At 43.0% G+C, this 26889-nt stretch overlaps 1 protein-coding gene and 1 pseudogene across 1 annotated transcript; both read right to left on the minus strand.

Annotated features, from left to right (window-relative positions):
* Positions 1-3096: 3096 nt before the first annotated feature.
* Positions 3097-6973, minus strand: LOC127767876 (serine carboxypeptidase-like 51). Its single transcript, XM_052293348.1, has 12 exons — positions 6799-6973; positions 6594-6688; positions 6394-6501; positions 6002-6289; positions 5850-5917; positions 5615-5720; positions 5345-5529; positions 4942-5011; positions 4768-4818; positions 3817-3869; positions 3591-3723; positions 3097-3479 (listed from the first exon to the last, which is right to left on the minus strand). The coding sequence occupies exons 1-12, from the start codon at positions 6971-6973 to the stop codon at positions 3402-3404; spliced, it is 1410 nt and encodes a 469-aa protein (XP_052149308.1). The 3' UTR covers positions 3097-3401.
* Positions 6974-19087: 12114 nt separating this feature from the next.
* On the minus strand, positions 19088-26031 carry LOC127766266 (serine carboxypeptidase-like 51; annotated as a pseudogene).
* Positions 26032-26889: the final 858 nt, after the last annotated feature.

The raw sequence follows: 26889 nt of genomic DNA on the forward strand, positions 1-26889 counted from the left end.
GAGCCGCTATAGGTCTAGTTGCTGTTTGTGCTAGCATATTCTTGTTGTAGGCAACTAGATCTAGGATTTACTTTGCTATTTGTGCTAGCATATCCGAAAATTACTACTTTCGCTTTTAATTGATTTTTTGAATTATCCTATTCACCCCCCCCTCTAGGCCTAATTGACACTTTCAACGACTACTGCCTGGTCCTCGACCAGCGATGTAGCGTTTCTCCCACTACTTTCACTTTAAGTGGTCGAGTTACGACTACTGCTTGGTCCTCAACCAGCGATGTAGCGATTCTCCCATTACCCCTACTTCAACAAAGTTGATATCAGGTGCACAAGATTGCCAAGTGTTTTACCCAGAGATCCCTTACCACAAAAGACACCTAGCGTTGAAACCTATCCTAATGTCTCTTTACGCCGTCTTGACAAAGCCTCTGATGAACCTAAGGGAACTTCGGCTGGGAACGCCCAGAGCGGATAAAGCTTTGTCGGATCCTTCAGAGATGAAAGACCATGTAAGATCTGGTCGTGTAAGAGTTCTCGCCGTGCGTATTAACCAAGCCGTGTAATCAGAAATTGAGTTTTCCAACTTCATGGCTGGGGGCTAGGATCAGTGCTTGTTCAACCGAGGCAGGTCAAAGGTCCAAGAGCCTTATCTTCCGAGAATGATTCTCCGACGACAAGGCTGGGGGCTAGGGAGAGTGTATGACTCTACAAACTGACTGATCGGAGTCGGTAAGAGAGAAGACACTCATATACAAAACACTGGAAAATTCTATTCGACATTGACGAAGGCTCCATGTCTCTGCGGTTCTACACCAAGATCGACTAAGGCGAGTACGACAAATGTTGACAAAGCTCCGTCGCAGACTCTACGCCTTCTCGATCGCTCGAGAACGGTTGCTGTATCTCGACAAGGAATACGGAATGAAGAGATGGTGTACCCGCCGAGCCAAAATTTCTTGACTTCAATCCAGATTCTTGATTACAGCAAGACGGGAGACTTAGTCGTACGCTATATACTTTCTTGGTTGATGTCGGAGATTGACTCAGACAAACCCTTTAGGTGCCCGCACGAGGCTGACAAAGGAAGTCAAACGTTATCTCTGAACTCACCGAGAACGGTCACATGAGCTCGATAACAGTTACTCCAAGGTCTGCGCGCGCTTGAGAATATGAATTCGTTCATTTGCATTGAAGTCGGGGGCTACTGTCAGGGTTATGGATACCACATACCTAATAGTAGTTGACAAAATCTCGGTAGGACCCACCACATACCATGTCCTATACGGGAACAACCTACGTATATAGGAGGAGTTCCGCATAAGGAAAAACAACTAGAGTTCTACATGGAAACGACAAGGACTACTCGGATTCTATCCATATTGGTTTCCCTAGTTCTACTTGGACAAGGAGACACCTATGGGTATAAATACAAGACCCCCTAGGAGGAGAGGGGGACAACAAATCGACGACCACCATAATCAACACCCACCACAATCTACGGGACAACATACAAGCTAACATACGCCAAGACAAGACGCCGGATATCGACTTCAGGGACAAACACGGCTAGTCCCCTACGGTGTCTCCGGATACTGTCAGGAGAGACGAAAGCGCTATCTCTGGTCTCGCCGGGCACGGATTCAAGGAGGAAGACTACCCTGTTGTCGACTACGAGTCAAACCTTCAGACCGCCCATGTCGACAACAGTTAGACAGGCTACCCCATATATTGTACTGGTGTTATTATGGTGAATAAAGAGTAACACCGGCTTCGGCCAACAGGATATAGGGTTATTACCTGACAATTCAGGGGCCCGAACCTGTATAAAAATCCCTGTCTCCATCTCTTTTACTTCAGTCTCACGTATATCCTAGCACCGACGATCCCCATACCATGCAAATACCAGAATTGCGACATCAAACGTCGACACATGGAGTGACTCATTAAGAGGTTTTTAAGTTTCGAAAAATAAATTTAAAGGATTTTCCGCACAAATTGAATTGATTTCTTATTAATCCTATGGAGTTCCTACGTCCGAAAGGAGCCTTAAACTCTAGCCTTTGAATCCACTCAAACAGCCTCTGGCAAATTATCTATGTAGACACATATACATACTGAAACATGTCAGGGAAAAAAATATACTCATTGGAAAATTGCAGAAAAAAATGTTCAACATCTAGGTGAACTTGAATTATAAATGTCTACGATTAAAAAAAGATCACACTTAAGTTACAACTTGCTAAAAATTAATTATTAATTTTGGAATAAAATTAATAAGATGCTAAATTGAAAGTTGGAAACAAATACAACTTCATATATAAATTTCAAAACATGGAATCGTTAACTATTCAAATTATCTAAGATTAAGACTCCAAGTTGGTTAAAGTACCGTTGCTACCATTGTGGTGATTGTTGAGGACTTGAGGTGAACTACCATTGTTACAAATTGTGGCGATTGTTGTAAGTTCATGGATTAGAGCTTAACAACTACTGTAGTTGGTAAATGCTGAATATGCTCTAATATCATTTGATGCAATTATTATCTATCATTGAATTTAAAACTCGTCATCTTTTGCTGAAGGTCAGTGCCAAAGGAAATCCCTTCATATGATAGAAGACACTCGGTTACACACAAGTATGCACAAGACGAGTTGAATTGCATAAGAGATTTCTCCTATTTAAAAACAGTACTACCCCCATCCAAAAAAAATTTATTTTTGGGACCGAGGTAGTAACATGCTGCCATCGATATGATGTCCTCAATATCAGCTTTTAGTATGGTTTTGGCTCATTACTGTTTCTCCCACTATTTTTTGTTTGTTTGGATGAACGAGGAATTGAGGATTACACCAAACTAGCCAAATTTTATGCATAATTTGTTGAAGGCTAATTTATTAAAGTAGAATGTAAAATTATTATATCAATCTTGCATTTATTTCTAAATGTACAATTGTACTTCTTATATAGCTTTGGTAGTTATGCGCAATCAATTTTCATCATTATAATCTAGACCTACCATACACTATGGAGTACTTGATAGTGGATATTTCTCTGTCTTCAATTAATATGGTACAAGACTTCAGGAGTGAACGTGGCCTTGGCCTTGGCAAACAAATTGAATACTGTCCTTGTCTATCAGTAGGATTTTGTCTCTAACACAGGAGTGTGTCTTTTACACTGTATCTTGAAGAATAAATTCATTTTTCTCAGTAACAGATAAAGAAGTAGACATAATCATATTCTTTGATTTATGATGTAAACTCAGAATGTTATAATAACAAAGAAAAATGCCCAGCTAATACTGTCAATGCAATTGGCTTCTACGTAACAGACCTTCGTATATGCTTATGAAAAGCAAACTAGGTTTAGTTTCTTTCCTTTCCATCCTTTGTATTGACCCACTTCTATGGATGAGACTGAACTGAAGATTGCGTTATGCTACCAATCATGTCAAGAGCAATGCAGGGTTGATCAACAGGTACCTGGATAAAAAATGTGTACACTCATATTTTACAGTCCAGATTGGTGCAGTTTTCAATTAGCACACAAAACATAAAAGGTCTAATAACTTTTTTTTTCAAAAGAATGCTTACAAAATGGCCAGCTCCAAGGATCCAGTAGAAATGCAGGTTTTTGTAGGATCTGACAAAGCCCTTTGTGACTTCACTAGAGCCACAATGTAGAGGCTGCCTTGGCAAGCCCAAGAAGTTCTTCAGCCCATCCCATCTGAAAGAAATGATCAAGTGAGGAGCTTAGACATATTTCTATATTTCTTGGAGAAAAACTGGCAAAAGGGTCAATGGAAACCAAAACTCTTACTTGAGCTTCTGAACCCATGCTTCTGCACCAACCGTTGAGCAGATCACATCGAGCTTCAGACAGAAGAAAATTATACTGAATTTAGTACTTGAAATAACAGCTTGGGGTGATTCCGAGCCACAAGTGGTAACAATGCATTGTTCTAATCAAATTTATATTTTCCTATAATAATTATAATTTTGCAAGTCAGGACTCATGACCAATTAATCCACTGAAAACATTTTGTCAATATCATCCCTAAACACATTGTTCTACTGATACTTATCATTGTTGCTACCTTTGTTTAACCAAACAATTATTATTATTATTATTATTATTATTATTATTATTATTATTATTATTATTATTATTATTATTATTATTTGTCTAGTACTAAGCATTATCTTCTGGTTGTTCACGGCATGACGAAGCAGCAGAAGAGCCAATCTCCCATGCAAGTCTAACGCATGGATTACATTTCACAAAAAAACAGAGAGGAGAAAATAAAGAAAAATAAAAGTATGGTATGGTATCAGAAAGCAGACGCCTATATCCAGGCCTTGTCATGGCCTGAAGAAGATGTCACGCCATGGCTAGATTCCAAACGAGGCCGAAGAAACGGACGAGGAGAAGCAGCTCATCGACACTAGAAAGTTGAACCGAAGCAGCAAACCATGTGCAGCTTCCTTCCTTTGCTCAAACTTGAAAGTGATTCAGGAACAGCCTCACTATAATATCAGCATATTTTGGACGGACTCAAAGAGGATAATACAAGTCCTAAGTCCAACGTCTGTGAGTTCAGAAGTTACTCCCTTTTATACTCTTTTGTTACACTTTATTTTTATGTTTAACTCTTCCTTGTATGATTCTAAGTAACATTATGGAAGTTCATTGATAATGTTATGGAACTAGTTTCGAGTGCAGTATACTAACAATAGTTGCACATGGAAAATAATGTTTTGTATAGCTAACCTGTCCATTGTACACCGTCACATTGACGCCATACGACAGGAGCTCATCGACCTGCAGGAGATGACAATGCATAATTATCATGATACCGGCAATCTCAGAAGAAGTTTCAGTTTTACGAAGGAAGAATTAATCCCAGAAACGCATCATTTGCGATCTGGTTCTAGTTCGGTTCACCTCCTGAATTCTCGGCTTCATGAAGTCATTGATCAGCGCATTGTAGACCGTGTAGGACTGCTCCTCCCATCTGCACATCATCAAGAACAGGCAACGCTATGAACTACTGATGAAAGGTATATTTTCTGAACATCTTGTTCGTATCCACCAGACACATTCTGATGTGAAGAATTTAGACTATCTCAGAGAAAGGACATATTCACGAATTTGCAGTTTTTCAGGCAGTGAGCTGATTCCTATCATATCATGTATGACAGCTTCGAGTTCTAATCAATGATCACTGAATTTTACCTCATGGTTTCTGAGTTCTGATCAGTGATCACCAAAGTTTCAGACATGGTTTAATTTCTGTCCGGCAAAAACAAAATCAGGGGTGGTAAAAACAGTGAAGAAGCTCACTCACACAACGTCTTTAGGGATGATCTTGAGCTTCTCCTTGATGGCTCCATTCATGACGCTTCGAATGGAGTCTCCGACGGACAGCTTGCTGTCCAGGTACGCCGAGTACGCCGGCGGGAAGCTCCTCGCCGGAGCAGCGCCGGCGGCGACCGGGTCCATCCCGGTGTCGAGCAGGAAGTTGTACACGTCCTAGAAGCAGACCACAACCATCGAGGACGAACAAATTCATGGACAGATTACGAGGTAGAAGAAGAAGATTTCAAGATTATTTTACCACGTGGCCGCTGCTGGCGACGATCGAGGTGAGCATGCTGCTCAGCGCGTACTGCGCCAGCTTCCACTGCCCCGATGCGATGCGCTGCTTCACCACCTGTGCTTTCCTGATGGATCGATGAACAACAATTGGAGATGGGTTTAAGAGAAGTCAGTCAAGTGAAGTGAAGCTCTTGTCATGCAGCCATGGCGATGCAGGGAATGCATGTTTGGTCGAGACGAGAACAGAAGCTAACTTGCTCGCGCTGTCGGCGCCATTGCTGTCCAGCCTCGACACCTGCTGCAGAAGCGGCCCGTACGACAGCTGCATCGATCGCCATGGTTGTCGACGAGTGAGAGATCGATCATGAATGGATCAGTGGCGAGAGAGCGAGGGAGTGACACTGACCGCGAAATCCTCCGGCGAGATCCAGCTGTCGCCGAGCGCCACGCCGCCGAGCGTGAGCTTGAGGCCGCCGGCGCGGATGGCCCTGGCGAGGGAGACGCCGAGCGTGGCGGCGTACTTGCCGCCGTAGGACTCGGCGACGACGAACAGCGGGCTGCTCTGCAGGCTGGGTACCTCCTTGGCGGCGAGCGCCCTGAGCAGCGCCGCCAGGTCCGCCGCCGCCTCGCCGTCCGTCGTGACGAGCAGCGCGTCGTCCTCCACGTAGCTGTAGCCTGTCCCCACCGGGTTGTCCTGCAGAGCGTAGGGCTTCACTTCAGCCATGATAATTAAGCAGAGAGGTTGGAGATCGAGAGAGAGCATGGCGACGACGACGAGTTCGTCGTGGTGTTCCTGACCACGAAGATGAGGTCGGCCTTATGCAGCCACGTCGAGCCGCGGGGCTTCAGGTCGCCGTCCAGCGGGCCGACCTCCAGGAAGTTGCCGAGCCCGACGCCCGACGCACCCTGCTCCGACGACGACGACGACGACATGCATCGATTAATTAGCGTTCTTGAGCTCAAACATGATTAGAATTCAGGTGAAGAGAAGTGTGTACCGGGCCGCCCTGAAGCCAGAGGATGGTCGGCCATGGCTTCGCCGGCGACGACACACGCTGCGGGCTCCTGTAGTACCACCAGAACAGGTGCGCCTCTGCGACGGCGGCGGTGGCGCGTGGAGGAAGATGATAAGAGTCAGTCGAGTCACAGCAGCAGAGGATAGGGTAGGGTAGGGTAGAGCGTCGCGGGTGTTGCGTTGCGTACTTGGCCGGACTTGGACGTATCCCCAGCGCTCGGAGCCGTCGTTGGTGCCGCCGGAGATGGCAGCGCCGCCGTCGAGCTGAAGAAGGGTGGTGAGGCAGAGGATGCAGAGCAGAGGAAGAGCGTGTGTGTCCATCTTCAGATACAACAGAAAGAGCGCGAACTCGCGGCGGTGCATGAAATGGTATAAACAGGCATCCTATCTAGAACAATTTACGCAACAACTGAACAATGTTTGTAACTTGACACGTGTCATTTCGTAATTAGTCGGCTAACCCATTAATTTGAGGGGAAAAAATAACCCCACATATTATTATTTTCATACTATTACAAAACAGACGTATACATACACCACACACACATACTAGTGACAAGCACATGATGTGTGGTTTATCCTGAGATCCCGTGTACAATCCCCAATACGCTTATAATTTCTTTTTAAAAATTGTTTGGATGGATGTCTCTCCCTCCAAACCTCGTTTCTTTTTTTTATATAAATCCCTGACCTCACACTATGTCTTTTTTTTTACACGACCTCACGCTATGTTAGTTACACAACAAATCAATTCCTTCAACAATATACAACCTCATGTGCATAGGAATGTGTTCGTAACGTTTTCTATTTTTTGAAATGTTCGTAACGGTTGTTAGAACCATCCAAACTGCATGGATACTCTGATAGGATCATAGGAACAACTCAGCACTTGTGATTGTCCTAGTTTTTGTTCATATAAAACTGTAGCCTCTTGTATCCATGGATGACCACGGAACATAAGCTATAGTATAGCCGGGAAGAATAAAAAACGCAGAAACAACTACAAACTTGTCAGTAGGATAATCTCATATACTATTTGGTAACTTGCAGCAAGAGCATATATAGGTAAAACAATGGACAAGAACAGCAGGGGCTCCATGACGAAGTCTCCGAGTCCGAGCTTGAGCTGAAACACACGCAACACCACTTGACGGTGCTGGGTGCAGTGCAGGGGTGGCTTTGTCCGTGCATGCAGCTGGCCTTGTTCTGCGGCGCACGATTCATATATTCAGGTTCAGCAGCATCACATTCAGCTCTCGGCAAAGGCATGTGTTCTTCAGTTCAGAGCGGGTATGGGCAGAGTGAAGAGCACGCGCCTGAAATCGCGCAGGGGTCCAGTGCAGATGACATGTATGGTGCTTCACAGCTGCAGGATGTATGTATGCGTGGTTTGGCTGTCAGATGAGGACACTGGATTTCAGGTTCTTGAGGACGCTTCAGCTCTTGCTTGCTTCCGTAGATGATAAACCAAGTTCAGGCTTTAGTCAAAGTTCTGCCTCAGTTCTGTCTATACAAAACCAAAACTTGTCGAGTTCAGATACAACTGAGGTAGAGCTGAGGAACTACCAAAATTTTGGCTGGGCAAAAACTGGCTCCAAACTAAACAAGCTCAATATTCAATTCAACTGCCATTAATTGAAGCTTAGCCAGACCAGGCACGAGTCAAGTTTTTCGCTCAGTATGTATAGCAGAAATGTCTAATTATCACAGACCATTTCTTCCAAACTCAGTGGTATCCTTGGTGTGGTTACAACCACATTAGTAAAAAAAAAAGAAAAACATTCTTTTGACAAAAAAAAAAAAACACCAAGCTGTATTCATGCAACTATATCTTTTCCTTTTCCTAGAGCAGGTAATTGTGTAAACTACACTTCTCATCTGCTGTGCTGTTTGCTTACTCAACTGGTGACCGTATTATGCTGCTGATAATGCTGAGTGCAGTGCATGGCTGGTCAACAGGCATCTCCACAAGTTGCGGCTGCAAGATAAGTTCAGTTTTAGTACCCAATTTACATTCTGAGTATTTTGAATTATATCCTACCACACAAATGAACTTGGGGTGGGTATGTCCAACTTTAACTTTGTGGTCCGAATAGTACAATTGTCTAGAAGATGTTGCTGTTATATACATCAATATCAGCATGTTGTAAGAAGGGTCTACAGAATTTGCAGATCTCCTAATAGTTTAGTATCATCATTGTGTGACGGTTTACATTTGAGTAGTTCTGAATTAACTCTCTTTGTACGTGCAAACATGAATCAACATGTATCGTTGTCGTTTTACTCATCTTTTTTTTTTGTACAATCTTTGAATCAAGTCAAGAAACTACAGGCATGATACTCCTCTGTTTCAGATTATAAGTTCATTTTTATTTGGTCAAAGTCAAATTGCTTCAAGTTTAATAAAGTTTGTAGTAAAAAGCAGTAACATTTTCAACCCAAGATAAATATATTATGAAAATATATTCAATTATAAATTTAATAAAACTACTTTGCTGTTGTAAATATTGTTATATTTATCTATAAACTTGGTCAAACTTAGAGTAGTTTGATTTTTACCAAATGACTTATAATATGAAAAAGTAGGAAGTAACAAATTTGGAGGCTACTTTATGTTTATTTATTTGTTAAATACATAGGGATTTATCTAACTGGCTATAGATTGGATTATGCTACTGATCATTATAAAACTCAGATGCGAGCCTGCTTACAAATATATATGCATGAGGTGATGTTGGTTCGGGATCCTGATTACAAGGGATTAGATTCCTATCTTCTGTCTATCCGAACCAACAACCATCCGTGCATATCTCCATACATGAGATGATAAGAGAATTATAGTCTATCTAACACTCCTCAATCTTAACTCTTTCTAGATTAAGATTGTTCTTGAACATCTCTAATTGCCTCACAGGTATAGCCTTTGTAAAGCCATCTGCAACTTGATCTTTAAGTAGATATATATGCAATCTCAAGTAACTTTCTAGCTACCCTTTCTCTCACAAAATGAAAATCAACTTCTATATGTTTTGTACAGGAATGAAAGATTGGATTAGCAGAAAGATACTTAGCTCCAAGATTAACACACCATAATTTAGCTGCTCGAGGTGACTCCACTCCCAATTCCTATAGCAGCGTCTATATCCACATGATTTCTGCCGTTGCATTGGCTAACGCTTTATATTCAGCTTCAGTGCTTGACCTTGATACTATTGCTTGTTTTTTTTGGCATTCCATGACACTAGATTAGGTCCCAAGAATACAACAAAACCTCATATGGATCTTCTATCATCTGGAGACCCTGCCCAATCTACATCTGAAAAACCATTGACAAGTAAAGAAGATGCTCTACTAAACCTTAGGCCCATATTAACCGTATACTTAAAATATCTTAATATCCTCTTAACAACTGCCCAGTAGTTGAAGTTGGAGCATGTAAAAATTGACATACCTTATTTATTGAAAAAGAGTATATGGTCTGGTCAGTGTTAAGTATTGTAAAGCATCAACTACACTCCTATATTGAGTTGAATCCGAGGCCCAAGTAATGTTCCTTCATTTACTGAAAGTTTTTCTGAAGTTGATAGAGGAGTACTATCCGGTTTACATTCATGCATACCAACTCACCGTAGCAGATCTGATGCATACTTCTCTTGACTCAACAGAATGCCATTTCTTACCTTGTGAACCTCAATATCCAAGAAGTAATGTAGGTCACCAAGATCTTTCAATGCAAAATCCTTACTTAGTTCCTGCAAGAGTGCTGAAGTTGCATCTGGTGTAGAATTAGTTACAATAATATCGTCAACATATATCAAAAGGAATATAGAAACATGTCCTTTCTTATAAAAGATCAGTGACGTGTCTGCCTTCGAGGACATAGATCCTAGATCAATTATTTAGCACTCAACCTAGAATACCAAGCTCGAGGTGCATGTTTCAGCCCATAAAGATCTTTATCCAGTTTACAGACATAATTATACAAACTTTTCTTTTCATATCCTGGTGGTTGATTCATGTAAACTTCCTCTTCTAAAACTCCATGAAGGAAAACATTTTTAACATCTAGCTGTCTAAGACTCCAACCTTTAGAAACAGCAAGAGACAAAACTATCCTGATTGTGGCAACTTTAACAATTGGATTGAAAGTGTCTTCATAATCAATTTCATACCTTTGTTTGAAGCCCTTTGTAACCAGTCGAGCTTTATACCTGTCTAGGCCGCCGCCGTTTGCCTTTCTTTTCATTTTGTACACCCATTTACAATCTATGACATTCCTTCTTTTTTGAGGAGGAACCAAATGCCAGGTTTTGTTCTCCATTAGCGCCATGTATTCTGCATCCATGGCCTCCTTCCAATGTTTATCATTTACTGCCTCTTCTAAACTCCATGGTTCACCAGAAGATGTAAAATTAATCCATTTAACATAACATCAATGTATACCTTTTCTTTTCTAATCCTACTTTGGAGACGTGTTCTGAGTCTAATCGATGCAGCTATCACTTGCGTCGACTCTGATCGACTGCCTGCTTCAGCTGTCGCCTAGTTGACCGCTGTCGAACTTCACGCCTCATCATGCGCAGTCGTGGTCGGAGACGCAAATGACATGCTTTGTGGGGTCGCCGGTGCCATGTGCTCCCCCTGGACTGGAGCATCAGTGCCTGCTGCTCCTTCTGTTGCGCAGACCCCGAGAACGAGCCAGTGGCCCCCGAGGTAGCGCCAGTATTCCCTGATACCGACGCTGTCGCATGAGTGGACGCAGGTGCCGAGGTTGCCGAATTTTGTTCTAGCGGCTCACCATGATAGCTACAAATGCAAGCAACAATCCAGCGAAACCTGCGGATTTCATGTATGTCATCGCATGAAGGTTCTCACTACAAAAGTGACCTCCTTGGATCGTGAGGTTCATGGGTTTATAAATCCGGCAATTAGTATTTCACCTAAAAATAGGTTTGCGTATGTGTCATGCCCGGAAAATACCTTTCCCGAATGCTAGTGTATTAATCCCTGTTCCAGGAAAAGCCGGGGGTACACCACAACAAACTTGATACAAAAGACAGATATTTATTAATTAACATGATAGTATTTACATTATTACAACGGCACATTAGGCCTAGCAACAAAAGAATAACACCAACGGACTAGCGGGCCTACGGCTCCATCATCACAGGCGCTCAACTGGGGTATAAGCCAGGACTCCACCTATGACTTCTTCTTCAAACAACTTATTTGATTAGAGGGGGGGAAAGATTGAGCAAGAATGGTTATAACCACGGTACTCAGCAAGCCATGTCGGGAAATGAATTATAATGCAAAGGGGAACAAAGAGTTGGCATAATAGGGTTTATTTTTGCGTAAAGCCAAAGTTGCAATATTTTAATGTTTTTAAAGCATAGTTTCAACTCGGTCCTATTTCTAAGCAATATTATCACGGTTGCGAACCCACGCATACCAGTCTTAAACCCAGGTTAATCACATGTCCAAAGTTCCATGAATTCCATCCTTCACTTAGAAGAAAAAAATTAACTTGGATACATTGCTAGGCTTGCCCATAACTGAGGGCGCGGCTATTCGAATAGTTTTACTTTGATCAGAGGTGTACATGTTTACCCACAAGACACAATACTTGACTTCATGTTAGCCATGCATCGCGATACCGAAAAGGTACCAAAAAGTCAAGATCGTGACAAGACCATCCACCTAGCTTAACCCAAAATAGAAAGACCCGCTAAGGTTTCGCCGCCCTCCGGTCCCCGACAAGGTAAAGGTTGCCGGATCCCTCGGGACGAGACCAGCCCCCTCATGCGCCAGGTCAAAGTCGGCCTCCCCTGGCCCCAGACCTATCATATCGATGGCCTTTGTTTTGAGATGATCTAGTCAGGCCTTACCCATTAGACTTGTGGTTGCACTGTTATACTTTACAACAGAGGCCCGAAGACCAGTCCTTATAGTGGCTAAGGTGCTTCTAACAAAACCATGCATGTCGCGCCCCACCAAAAACATGTTTAGAGAGTTTGAATGAGATTCCCATATGTCCAGGCTCAACCAACCACCTAATCATCATTCTTGCATATTTTAGTTGTCACCCACGGTCTAATTTATAAAAAGAGGTTCTATGTTGGATCTAAGTATATATAAGCCCAACCTAAAGCAACTAGTAAATCCATCATATACAGTGCCATACTAGTCATTTTATCATTTTACTAAGGCTGACAAGAGCATGGGTAGCAATTCAACAACATGGCTATATAACGAGAATAATAGAAATATTAACTATTAAATAAGCAATAGTGAGTGCCATGTAATTTATAAAAGCGGTGCATATAGAAGTGAAACAACGTAGTTTTTGCAATAATGGAATACAATATGTTCAAGGAATATGGTATGATTTGCCTTGCTCGAAGAGAAGGTCTTCTGATGACTTGATATGCACTTCGGGAACTTCAGAAACGACGGCAACTACACGAACAACAAAACAGGGCTACAACTCTAAAAAAGAAACAATAACAACACATAAAAACAACAAACACAGGTTCTTTAAGTTATATCAGAAATTAAACAATATAAAAGCGTCAATTAAGAGCTCGTATGGCCGAGAAATGACCATCCAAATTTTAGTTGCAATTAAAATGGATATTTCCAAGTTGTTTAATTATTATTGTATCGTTAAATTAATGTAATATCGCTCGAGAGAGAAAGGATCGAGCAACTGGCAACCGGGACCCACGAGTCAGACGGCTAGTTCACCATGGACCGGGTCCAAAGAGACTATCCATGGGAAGGATGAAGGGAGACCCTACGTGTCAACTGAAATAAGAGGCTGACAAGCGGGCCTCACAGGAATACAACTCGGGCTGCACATATGGGGAACCATGTGGCGGCCACGGGGAAGACGAGGAGAGGGCAGCAAGGGGAGGGTTCTCACCACGGGCACGGCGCGGCGAGGGAACAACGGCAGTGACCGTTGAGGCGTTGACGACCTTGGTGCGATGACGACGAATGGAGGAGGATGACGAACGGGCCGACGACGAGGGGATGGCTTCGACGATCTTCAGGCTTGGCAAAGAGGCGGAGGACGACGGGCTTGGCGCTGCGGACTCGAAGATGATGATGATGGGCAGCTCTTCGTCATGGCGGGAACGACGACCGGAGGAAGGCGATGGTGTTGGGGTGGGTGCAGGGTTTACGATTTCGACATGCCCTTCCGTTTCGGGCGCTGGTGGAATTCAGAATTTCGTGAAATTCGGTGGAAAACCGGTAAATTCCGAACAAATTTTATAAACCAAAATTTGAATACAAATTCTCTGAGTTTGCCGACAAGTTATCAAAACCGGTCGGTTTTGGCGAAATTTCGATAAGTGATTTGTTTTCCTTTTTTTAATTCTTTATTCTTTTCTTTCCTGATGTAAGTTTTAGTAAATACACACAATACATATTTTTTTAAAAAAATTTATATCCCAATAGGTACTATGAATATCATAGTATTTATAAGATTTTATTTTATTTTTTTATTTTTTTATCAATTCAAATTTGAATTTGGATGAAACTTCTCGAAATATCATACGGTTTCTATTTTCGAGCCTCGTCGAAACGTCGAAATTTCATGAAATCCGGTCGGATTTTGTTGGAATCGTAAACCTGGGTGGGTGTTCCTGGGGTCCTCGGGCAGTGAGGAGACGCGACCGAGGACGAAGACGCCGAGGTGCAGCGGACAGCAGCGACGGCGCAGCGAGGCAGTGCTCCGGCGAGTAGGGAGGGTTGCCGGAGGACGAGGATGATGGCGATGTCACCGCTGCTCACCAGCAAGGTCAAGTTTCCGACGGTCTCCAGGAGAAATGGAGGCGAGGCCGGGGAAGAGGAGGTTGTTGCAAAGCGGATGGTGGCGACGCCGGGCTCCGAGGAGGTCCCGACCACCGGCGAGGGCCGCCGGAGTTGCGCGACGGCCGCGGTGCGAGAAGAAGGCGGCGCGGCGGCTAGGAAGAGAGGAGGGGGTCGGGACTCTCTTTTATAGCAGCTTGGGGAGGAGGAACGGCGCCGGGGAAGGAGAACGACGCCGGAGACGGTGGGGGCGTCGGCCATCAATGGCGGCGGTTCACCGGAGATTAAATTCGACGATTCAAGGCCAAATTAAGAGGGGAAAACGCGGGGGAATTGATGAGGAGAAGGAGAGGAACCGATTTTTGGTATTCTATTGAGATCGGCATGCCGGCGGCGCTTGAGTTCGGCAGGGAGAGATGAACAGGCGGCGGCTGGAGGAAGACGACGACGCCTCCTCCCTGGCCGGCTGGGCCACGCCCAAGCGAGGAGGTGAGGACCTGGGCCGAGGCGGCCCAAGGGGGAGAGGGAAGGAGGGTGGGCCGGCTTGATGAAAAGGATGGGCCGGGGGAGAGAGGATGAGGAGGGAGGAGAAAGAGCAGACTTCGCCCACGGGCTGAGGGAGAGGAGGACTTTGGGCCGAAAATGGCCCAAAGAGAAGGAGAGAATTATTTTTAGATTTTTCATTTTAATTCACTATGAATTTGGTCTTTTTGCATTTAAATTATTTTTATTGTGCTATGAAAATTCAAGTGAAAATTGTGAGACCAATTTAGAGCATGGAGAATTTAAGAAAATACTCCAAGCCCAATTCGAATTTTTCTTGGATTTATTTTAGTGTTTGAGATTTTTTTTAGACTTTTAATAAATTTCTATTATTCCTTTTAAAAAGTGATTTTTAATTCGGGATGGATTTATCAGGGCGTGACAGTAAGATATGTATTAACTTGACGCCTCTCTTTCATAATGTTTCTTTTCAACATTCCAGAGCACAACTTCGCCAATATTAGAGAAGAATTGGCTGACTTTATCCTACAAGAAATTATATCTTTGAAGGGCACCTACCGTACTAGATGATTTATCGTAGATCAGTTAATCATATTTGTATGAAAAATATGATTAAGTCACTTTTAATGTTGGAAAACAATTACTATTTGATTATGTTTATTTTATCTATGTACGCTTGTCAACATTTATATTAGTAAGTAATATATTTATAACTTCTTTCGCATTTTGCATACTTATTTCACAGGTCGCGGTTAATATGCATGGTTGTCACTAGAAGATGCTTCAACGTTTTGGTAATGAGAAAAGGTAATAAATTGGTGAATTTGAATGTGAAATGTGATAATAATGTCGGTTCAATATGTGAATGTAAAATGTATATATGTGTATGTGAAATGTAAGTGAATGTGAATGTGGATTTCACATCACTGACCAATAATCATTGACAACTTTTCCGACACATATGAGGGTCTCGGCCCTTTATGGATGACTGGTTCCGTAGTAGTGCTAGCTCGTCACTATGGCCAGTGCCAATATACGGCGATAGATATCGGGGGAGGCCCCGGCCTGATTCTATGCATGCGAGGAGATAAACCAATTTTAGGGATGGCAATGGGTCGGGTCGGGCATGGGTAGAGCAAAACCATGCCCGAACCCATGCCCGTTGTCGCCCGCCCAAACCCTACCCACTAGGGTTAGCGGGCAAAACTCTATACCTGGCGGGTACCCAATGGATCTCACATGAATAATAACTCGAAAGATATATAATTTAACAAAGAGAAATAAAATCAACAATTACCAAATTATCAGTTATCAACAATAATTTGAATTACATCACAACTTATTATTAGTTAGTATCACAAATGAACCAAGAGAAAGGGGTATAAGAATTAAGAGATAAGTCGAAATTAGATAATACATATGTATCGGGTCGGGAATGGGTTACCCACAGGCAAAAAATGAAACCCGGCTATTACCCACAATGTCTACAGGTTTCGGGCGGGCGTGCCCACAGGTAAAAAATCACACCCACATTTGTGCCCATTGGGTCAGGTATCCGCGGATACCCGGACCCATGGGCAAAATTGCCATCCTAACCAATTTACTAGCTTGATCCATCTCTCCCTTTTACTTCTTCCTCTATGTGTGTTTGGTTTTCTTGTCAAAGGCATGACTTAATTTTTTTTTTCGGGGAAGGCATGACTTAAAATTAATCAACACTGTCCTGTTAAACTTGGGAAAAGTTAAACTTCTATCTTTAATATTTTATATAATAAATAAAAAAGATTCTAATAAGCTTGCCGTTAAATGACAGCAGTCTTAACGTTGCATCAAAAACTTTATCTAAATCTAAATTTTCGTTTGATCAGCTCGAGTCATATACTCCCTCCATCCCAAAATGTTTGACACCAATGATTTTTTTAAAAATGTTTGATCATTCGTCTTATTCAAAAAATTTAAGTAATTATTAATTCTTTTCCTATCATTTGATTTATTGTTAAATATACTTTTATGTATACATATAGTTTTACACATTTCACAAAAGTTTTTGAATAAGATGAACGGTCAAACATGTTTAAAAAAGTCAACGGCATCAAATATTTAGGGAAGGAGAGAGTATATATACTCCATCTGTTTCAAAATATTTGACACCGTTGACTTTTTAGTACGTGTTTGACCATTCGTCTTATTGAAAAAATTTAAATAATTATTTATTCTTTTCATATCATTTGATTCATTGTTAAATATATTTTCATGTACACATATAGTTTTACATATTTCACAAAATTTTTTGAATAAGACGAACGGTCAAACGTGTGCTAGAAAGTCAACGGTGTCAAACATTTTGAAACGGAGGAAGTATATATTTAGATAATAGAATATAATATCCTAAAAAATATAGTCGAGTCATATATATAGTAGAAAGGAGTATCGATCCGATAGGCAGGCTAGGATATGGTACATGAACTGCGCTGCCTTAATTATCCAAGCACGGAGGTTAATTACTTAATGCACACAAAAAACCAAATCATTTTAAGACGACGGACAAAGTCATATATATTAATTATTAGCACACATACATCATCTTACTACTTAACACATCAGTGGATCTATAAAATAAACGCAGATATATATATACCCTCCGTCCAAAAATAAGATAACTTCTAAGTGTGAATCTGGATAAATGCTTATCCAAGTTCATCTCTAGAAGTTGACTTTTTATGGGACGGATGGAGTATAAGCTAGCACGTACATGACGCAGACACGAGTTGGATGCCGTAGTACATACTCCCTCCATTTCAAAATGTTTGACACCGTTGACTTTTTAACACATGTTTGACCGTTTGTCTTATTAAAAAAATTTATAAAATATGTAAAACTATATGTGTACATGAAAGTATGTTTAATAATAAATCAAATGATATGAAAAGAATAAATAATTACTTAAATTTTTTAAATAAGACGAATGATCAAACACGTACTAAAAAGTCAACGGTGTTAAACATTTTGAAACGGAGGGAGTATATCATCAGGAGGCCATCTGGGCATGCTGCATGGACGTGAGACGACGAGCTCAGTTGCAGGCGGGGCTGTTGGTGAAGTCGCTGACGGGAAAATTAAGAGGCAGTAGTGTTGTCGCCGAACTTGAACGTGAGATTGTTGCCGGAGCGGTACGTCGATCGACATGGAAGATCGCCTTCAATGTCGACGTTACCTGGCCCCTAGCGCCGTTCAGCTCGCTGATGGACCCTGCAGGCTTGACGAGGCCCGATGAAGACGACGCTGTCGAAATGGATCCTGTATTTCTTACCGGCGACGTACGGTAACAACGATGTTACACTCACCGGGGAGGCTAACCCCTCCATGTGGCCGTCATGGGTGAAGCACGAAAGACTTCACGCCCGGGGGATCAGGGCTTTTTTCTCCAACACGTCGTACACCGTTCATGCAGACGAGGCCGCATGCAGCATTGGGATTAGGAGGAGGACGACGAGGATTCAACACAGCTGCTAGTTAGCCATGGTAGTCTGGACTCTGCTCTCTCCATCCCACATAAACCAACCTAGTATTGAAAATGACATTTCCTAGTATAACTATACTGTCTTCCTCCCTCCGACCAAAGAAAACCAGCCTAGTATTAAGGTGACATTTCCTAGTACAACGAATATGGACAGCCTGTCCAGATTCGTTATATTGGAAAATATTACCTTTAATACTAGGTTGATTTTTTTGTGGGAACGAAGAAGTATAGTCTAGTTGAAACTAAGAAGAACAAATACGGAATGGAGCTACTAGAACAACAACAAAGGAGATGCTGCTAATGAGCTAGTATTACGCTAGCTAGCTCTTATACCTTGCTTTCTCTATCTCTAGTTACAAAAATGAGCAAGTACAAAATGACTATGAGAATGAGCCTGATCTGTGGGTGCAGGAGAGGTTGTGAGAGCGCACACATATATATAGGAGCAGCCGGCTCGCTGGCGGGTTACGTCCAAATCACAGATTCAATGTGAGTGGTTTTGCAAGATAGAAAGTAATCATCACTGCTTTCTAGAAAGCAATAGTGTTCATTCCAATAGGGAAAAAGCAAATAACAAAAGCAACACACATGTGGATGCAGATGCATAAACATGGCATCCACAGAGACTGATAGACCATAGACCATATTGTCGCATAGCAACTACAAGTAGTCTACGTACGTGCAACCACGAGTAGTGGTGCATGTGCATGAGAGTAAAGTGAGTGAGTGCTAGTAGGATTCGTGTGCAACAATCGCCACTGAGGCACTGATCAGGTTCAGCAAGAGAGGTACGAATCATGCACACAACTTCTTAATTCGTTTCTTTCCTCGTCCTCTTGACGATATTGTGCTGATTAGATCTAGATCTGAACAAAGGTTTTGGCATCGTCGATCGCCGTGGCGCCAACCTCCGATCCGCCGATCGATTCACCACCATATCCGGCAACAATTAATTAAGCACCAGCTGCTGGAGAAGCTGCAGGGATCATCACCATCAGGGAGCCGGATGCATGGCTATAGCTCGAGCGCCCAACGGGGAGAAAAGCAATGCAAACCTCCGAGATTATCGCCCTTGCCAAGACCACAAGAATATATAGCGCAGAACAAACCGAATTCATAGTGAATTTAAAAAATAAAAAAGCAAGCCAAATTCAGTTACATCCAAGTCAACACTAATACTACTACTACTGTTCATCACACACGAGTTGAAGTTCTTATTTCAGATACTAGAAGCCAAGATATCACGCTTGGCTGTACTTCTACTTTTTGTGAATAATCAAACGTCTGGGGATTGCATGATAGTGCCTATTATATGTTGAGTTGTGATCTAAATTCATTTGCACTTAATAAAGGTCAGCTTCTGCCGTAGCGGAGGATCGTCATCCCTTTTAGGGTTCCACCATATATATATCTCTTGCAAGCCGCCGTGCGGCGATGTAATCTCACCTCAGATATAGTGAAGATATTTTGCTAGCTGGCGCCCGTGGTTTTTTTCTCTTCTGTTTTGGGAGGGTTTTCCACGTTAAATCTCGTGTCTTCTATGATTGATCTATTGTTTTTTATCGTTTGTTCGCTTATCGTTTCCTAACATCATGCGCAATGTAGTGCAGGGTTGGTCAACCGGCACCTACAAATTCCAAAAACACACGGTTAGACGCATTAGCTTAATTTGTACAAGTCGCATCAGATCAATATATATATTTTTGTGTGCCTTCACGAAGCCATTGGGAATATAGTAGGGGAGGCAGAAATGCAGTGGTTTCCGGGCCAAAGAAGTTGTTCAGCCCATCCCATCTGAAATGCAGCTTAAAGTGAGAATTCTTCTGGCAGAAAAAGCTTGAGTTTGTAAAAATGGGCAGAGGACAAACCCTTACTTAAGCCTTTTCAGCCACTCTTGTGTTCCAGTTGATGAGCACAGGACGTCGAGCTTCAGACAGCAAATTGTAAGAGAAATTGTACGAAAATAATCACTTAGAATTAATCAATTGAGCTGAGCCATGCTAGTTAGGGGCTTAGGGCTGTTCATTGCCACTAGTGGCATTGTTTTTTTTTTATTCCGGACAAATCTAACTGAATATTTTTTTTACAATAATTCAAATTTTAATTCCTAAAACAACACAAAAATTTACTGCACAGTCGTAAGTGTACATAGAGCTACGAAATAGTGTAATTATTACTCACCTGTCCATTATACAATGTGACGTTGACACCGAGAGATAACAGTTCATCCACCTAAAACAGCAGAATTAAATTAGCCTAGCACCAGTGAATTGAAGAACTCATATACATTTCATTAGAGATATCTGTTCCCTTACCACGTTGATGGCTGGCCTCATGAAATCGTTTTTCATCGCCTCGTAGACATCAAGCGACCACTGTTGCCACCTGAAGTTCAGAATATGCACAAAGTTATGTTGGAATTGAATTACAGCAGCGAGCAGAATGAATACGATTTTGACATGTCCTTGGGGATTATCTTGAGCTTCCGCTTGATGACGCCGTTCATGATCGTTGAGATGTCCCTGCCGAGATACATCGTCAATGGCGACGAGCGAGCTTTCGGTGTGTTGTCGCCCGTTATTAGCATCATGCCCATGCCGGTGCCAGTCATGTAGTTGAACTGTTGGTGCTAGCTACTCCAGTTGCAAGCAGAATCTCTGCAACATCTATCCCTGTACAAATATAAACTCACACTACTGCGGTGGTGTTCTTTTCTTCTCAAGATAAAGATAAAGTTTTTTTTACGCAAAACGAGATGGTATTAACGTATGATTGATTGAGTTTTAATTATTACAAACTTGAAAAGTAGATTGATATGATATTTTATAGCAACTTTTATATAGAAAGTTTTCGCATTAAACGCACCGTTTAGCAGTTTGAAAAGGCGTGCCACGAAAATCTTAATCTTCATCTAACTTTTGTCGGAGAAAATAACATGCCCTATAGTTTGCATTGCGGTAATTCATTGCCACTTCCATTGCTTGTATTACTGTAATGCGCACGACAGCAAAGGGAGATGTGGATACTAGAAATAAAAGCGTTTAATTAATAAGTTAAATAATGGTTGTAGTACACTTACGACGCTATCACTCTTGGAGTCGATCAGGTACAGAAGGTCCGTGAATGTCTGCAGCGAGGTGGCGAACTGCCCCGCCGCGGTTTGCTCCTTCACCTTCCCTGCCATCCTGAGATCAAGGTGAAGGAGCATGCATGTGATTAGAGATATCCAAATGCTCGGTTTACTCAGAGCCAGCCAGGAGCCAATGTATTTCGAGAGATTAATTAGCTAGCGGTAATTAACTTACTTGTTGACGTCGTCGACGGCGTTGCCGTCCAGCCACGACACATCGGACAACATCCGCGCGTAGGTGAGCTGCAAAAGTCGACAGAGCAGTTGCGGTAATTAACTTACTTGTTGGAGGAAGATTGATCGTGCCCAGGTACTTGAGCGGATTTTTCACACAATGTAGTTCCATTAGCTACGGTATTATGTTTGTTTTCTGATCGATCAGAAGTTTATGGTTCCACGTTCTGAATCTTGCATGTTTAATTTACATGATCTGGAATTGTTTACTTATAAGGAACTAAGGAAGAGGAAATGCTATGTAAAAAGACATATCTGAATAGAGCAGAGCACGACTACTCTATAAAGTGAAAGCGAATTGCCAAACCCAAAGCTATAGTGAAAGTGAAGTTGAAAGTATGAAAGCGACTACTTACAGGCCCAATTTATTTTTCATTGTTGTGAAAGTGAAGGTGAAAGTGAAAGTAGAGCATACACCAATTTCTCTATGCATCAAGAACTGAATTGCCAAACCATATGAACCTATAAAGTTAGTTGTTATGTGTTGTCATGACATCTTGTTCACTATAATAACTAACAATGCTTATTGCTCTGTTTGGTGTTATGAAGACTACTTATGAATATGATCAGCTGTGACAGAGCACAACACTTTTGCATAACTCTCGCAGTTACCCTGATTGGTACTCTGATCACTAAGCTAAACTTAAAGTAACTTATCGCAGTATCCCTTCCAGTAAAAGTCTAAAAGATTACATTCATGAACATTTGACAAATGTACAACCGTCTCTTACTGTTTGCCACTAAGAAAATGATCAGTTCCCCAGGACTAGCATTCGGAGACTAGTCCAAAGTAAATATAACCAAAAGGAGTACGAATGCAGGACTTATTTTATTATAAGCGGGATTGTTAATCTTAAGCATTTCTATTTCTTTTTCTGGATTTGGCACTTCACATGCTAGATTACTACACTACTGGCATACGCTGGGAAGTTTTTTGCCCTAGTAATATTCACTGGTATGCCAAATGAGCCAGTGACGGACACAGGATTAAAAATAAGATGGGGCGAAAATGTTCGCTTTATAAAGACACCTAGATAAAATAAAATACCGTATTTATACCGTAATCGCATAAAAATATATTTGAGGCAAATAAAACCATTTTATAACAAAGAAATAATATTTGCATCATATATAATTCATCATGCACCAAAAGATGCAGTAGGACAAGTAAATAATATGCAAGTAACTGCGCATGCCTTCCATTTTCACAGTAGAACAGTGTTAGCTAGGAGTACCTACTATTTCCATTAACCTAAACAGATGATTAACTGATCTAGACAGCAAGAACAGATCATTTGCAAGAGGAACAAACAAATTTGCTTGTTACTTGACTACAATAAAATGGTCCAAGGAAGAGGATGATTTGATTAAAATGGTCCAACTGGTACTGCTGCCCCTACCGGCTTACCCCTGAGGTCGCTGACTCGTTGGCGCCAGGCGTCTAGGCGCTAGCCTGCAGCCTGCTAGCTGCTGCTGTGCCTGTGCTGCGGACTACCGGCCAGGCCAGGGAGCGGGACGGCCGGACCAAACGTAAGGCGACGACGGTGACGGGCTGACAGCGACGGCGTTGCGTTGGCACAGAGCAGGAGGAGGCTGGAGGCGAGGAGGAGACGAGGAGAAGCGAGTTGCTGAGCGCCGGCTGCGAGCGGCATCGGGCCAGTCGTTGGCCGTCACTAGGCGCCGGGCGGTGGCTAGGCGTCACCGTCGCGTGCACCGGTGGCCGGTGCGGCAGTGCGGGACGGCGGTAACGAGCGAGAGTGCGAGACGGCGTGCGGAGTCGCGGTCCTCGCGGAGACGAAGCGTCGGCGCAACGATGCGGTAGCGAGAAGGCGAAGTAGTGGTATGGGGGGTGGGGGCGTGGGGCGGCGCGGGCCGTAGCTGGGCCGGCCGCCCCATGCCGCCTAATGGGCACGTCCGCCCCTGTAATGAGCTACCAGATGATCCCCGTTCCTTTTCATGCCAGCCATGCCGGACTCGCTAATAACATTTCCATTATTTTGATCTCTCTAGGAATTCTTTCTTACAGTGGTTTTCTTTTAGGACACAAAAAGTTTAGTTAATTTACCCGTGGGCCACGAATACAAGTGTTCGATGACAATTAGAGCATCTTAATTAGAAAACTATTTCTTTACAATGTTCTTTAACATATGCGGAAAATAGCCTTGTAAATTTGTACAATGTTCTAGAGCACATGTTGGGCATGAGTTGTAGGCATAATTAAAAGATTATTTATTTTACAGTGTTCTGAGCACATGTGGAAAATAGTGTGGTAAATTTGTAAGCATATATGTACTGAACCCACATCTATATTTTTATACACCAATACATCTATAATTGTGAACAAATAATCCAATCCATATTTACTGACCAACTAAGGTTGGGCCATAACGAGAGCCTCTTAGCCTTAATTTTTTAACCATGCATATATGTACTGAATTTTGCCGTGCCATCGCTATCCTCTAACAAGCTGACGTCATCCACTCTTAGAGGTCATGACGTATAGTAACATAGGTGGACATTCCATCCGATGACATCTTAATTATGAACCATGGTCCAAACTAGTGAACAGTTTAATTCAAATGTTCTGTATTCAAAAATATTAAAAGTTAAATCAATTAGAAAATTTTATTTATAAATTGTAGTCATCAACTTGTCCATATGTTAAAACGTTTTTTTGTTTTTGGTCCATGGGAAGTACCGATCTGATGGGAACTACTGCCGATTATAATTTATTTTGTTAAGGGCCTCAAGAAGACGATGGTCTGGTGTTCATGCTTACCGAGAAATCAGCCAGCGAGATCCAGCCATTCCCGATCACAACGCCTGTCCGTAGAAGAAGATGTAGTTAACGAACACACAAAAGTAGAGTTGTTGCATATGTTAGTTTGTTGGGGGATCTATTTCATAATTACGGAATTAATTACCTCCGAGAGTGAGGTTGATGTCGCCGGCGCGGATGGCCTTGGCAAGCGAGGCGCCGATCATGGCGGCGAGCTTGCCACCGTACGCTCGCCCCACGATGAACAGCGGGCTGCTCTTGAGGTCGGGAAGAATCCTGCTGGCCAGGGCCTTGTCAAGCTCAGTGGCGTCGGCGGCTGCCTGCACGTCTGTTGTCGCGAGCCCGCTCCGGTCGTCGGCGTAGCTGTAGCCCACACCCACCGGGTGGTCCTGCATGCGCCATTGTTGTCAAAGATCCATCCATCAGCTCGATCGATCGATCACATTCGAATCTAGGGGTGAAAACGATCGGAAACGGTCATAATCGGTAGCATATCTTTGGAAACGATGCTCGATTGGCTGATAATTGACCATATTTACCATTTAAACTACTCAGTATCGACATTAATACGATACGGAAAGAAATTAGAAAAAAAAATTTAAAATTAGTCAAAAATAATACGGTTGGAAACGGTACCCCTTAAACGGAAACGGCGCCAATTTCCGTGACCGTTTTCACCCCTACATTCGATATATATTCAGAGGACGAACAGAGAGGGACATGATCAGTTAATTTGCTGTGTCTCTCACCACGAACAGTAGATCGGCCTTGTGGAGCCACGTCGAGTTGCGTGGCTTCAACTCCTCGTCCAGCGGCCCGATCTCAGCGAAGTTGCCGTTGCCAACAGAAGACCCTCCCTGCACGTGTGACCGACCGATCGACAAGCATATATATGACGAAAACGACATAAATAAAATAATTAAAGATGTCAACTGTCATGCATATATATGCAGGGACGACGTACGTACCAGCTGGCTACCCTGCAGCAAGAGGATCGTTGGCCACGGCCTCGTCGGCGACGACACCCTGTGGGGGCTGGTGTAATGCCACCAGAAAATATGTGCCCCTGCAACGTCCGCCGTGGTGACAAGCAACAAGCATGTCGTCAGTGAAATCAGTGATCATACAGGAAAATTAATACAAAATATGCGTACGCACAAATGTTGTTCTTAATTACTTACTTGGCCGAACGGACACGTAGCCCCAGATTTCGGACTTGTCGTCCGTGCGCTTGGTCACAAGAGCGGCGCCGTCGGCGAGGAGAAGGCAGATCAGGACGGTGAGAAAAGCAACGATCGCAGCCATCGATCGTGTCTCGGATTCAGCGGTTGATCAAATGTTGCTAAACGATTAGAGTTCAATGATGGACGGGCCGGGGAGCTCACTGATGAATATGGTTGGTTGGATAGGGCTAAGAGTGAGAGCTACTGGTTCTGTGACTTACTTGAGGAGGGCGAGGCGACAATATATCACTAGCACGATCTAGCACAATATATAACGGCTAAAGAATGTCATCTTTAACAATTTGGGCATCCGTTACAACACAACAGTTACAGATGTGATGTGGCATGTCGTCTGTAACGGCTAAGCGACCGCTACATATGGCACTCATCTGTAACGGCTCAGGAACTTCAACCATTACAGATGACACCCTCATCTGTAACGGCTCATGAACATTCTTTAGCCTGCGCGCAGGTCAGGTTCGCGTCTCTGAATCTCTCGGCAACCTGCGCAGGTTGGATAGTGTTGGGGGAAGGGCTCCAACCCTCATGCCCATTCCTGGGTTACTCGGAGGAAGAGCCTCCGTAGCGGTCCTCCGAAGGCCGAGTTGCCCCTCAGGCAACAAGCAAGCCAGCTCTGGTGAGAGGAGGGGGGGATAGATGGCTCTGGAGAGATGGTACGGGCTTCCCTCCTTTGCTGGGGAAAGAGCTCTCGGCTCCAGGGTTCTAGAGCCCCCTCCGGGGCTCCGGAGCCGAAGCCTAGTGCGGAGCCCCGGCAAAACATGGGGCGCCATTTAAAGCACACTGCTCGCTCGCTAACAACCTCTGACGTCATGGCTCAGTTGGCGAGACAGGAGCCGGAGCCGGCTATTACCCGTAGCATGCTATTACTCGGATAATAGCCGGCAACGGGGGCACGCCATACTGTCGCCTTAATGGGCGCAATCCACACCCGTGTCTCCCTTGATTTTACCAATAGCTCTTAACGTGGCCCACTTGTGAGCCACCTAAGTAAAGCTAGATAACTAGGGATATCATTGTAACTTTCTTTGTAAGTTAATGAGTATAAATATG

This window comes from Oryza glaberrima, chromosome 3 (genome assembly GCF_000147395.1).
Source record: "Oryza glaberrima chromosome 3, OglaRS2, whole genome shotgun sequence".
Lineage (NCBI taxonomy): Eukaryota > Viridiplantae > Streptophyta > Magnoliopsida > Poales > Poaceae > Oryza > Oryza glaberrima.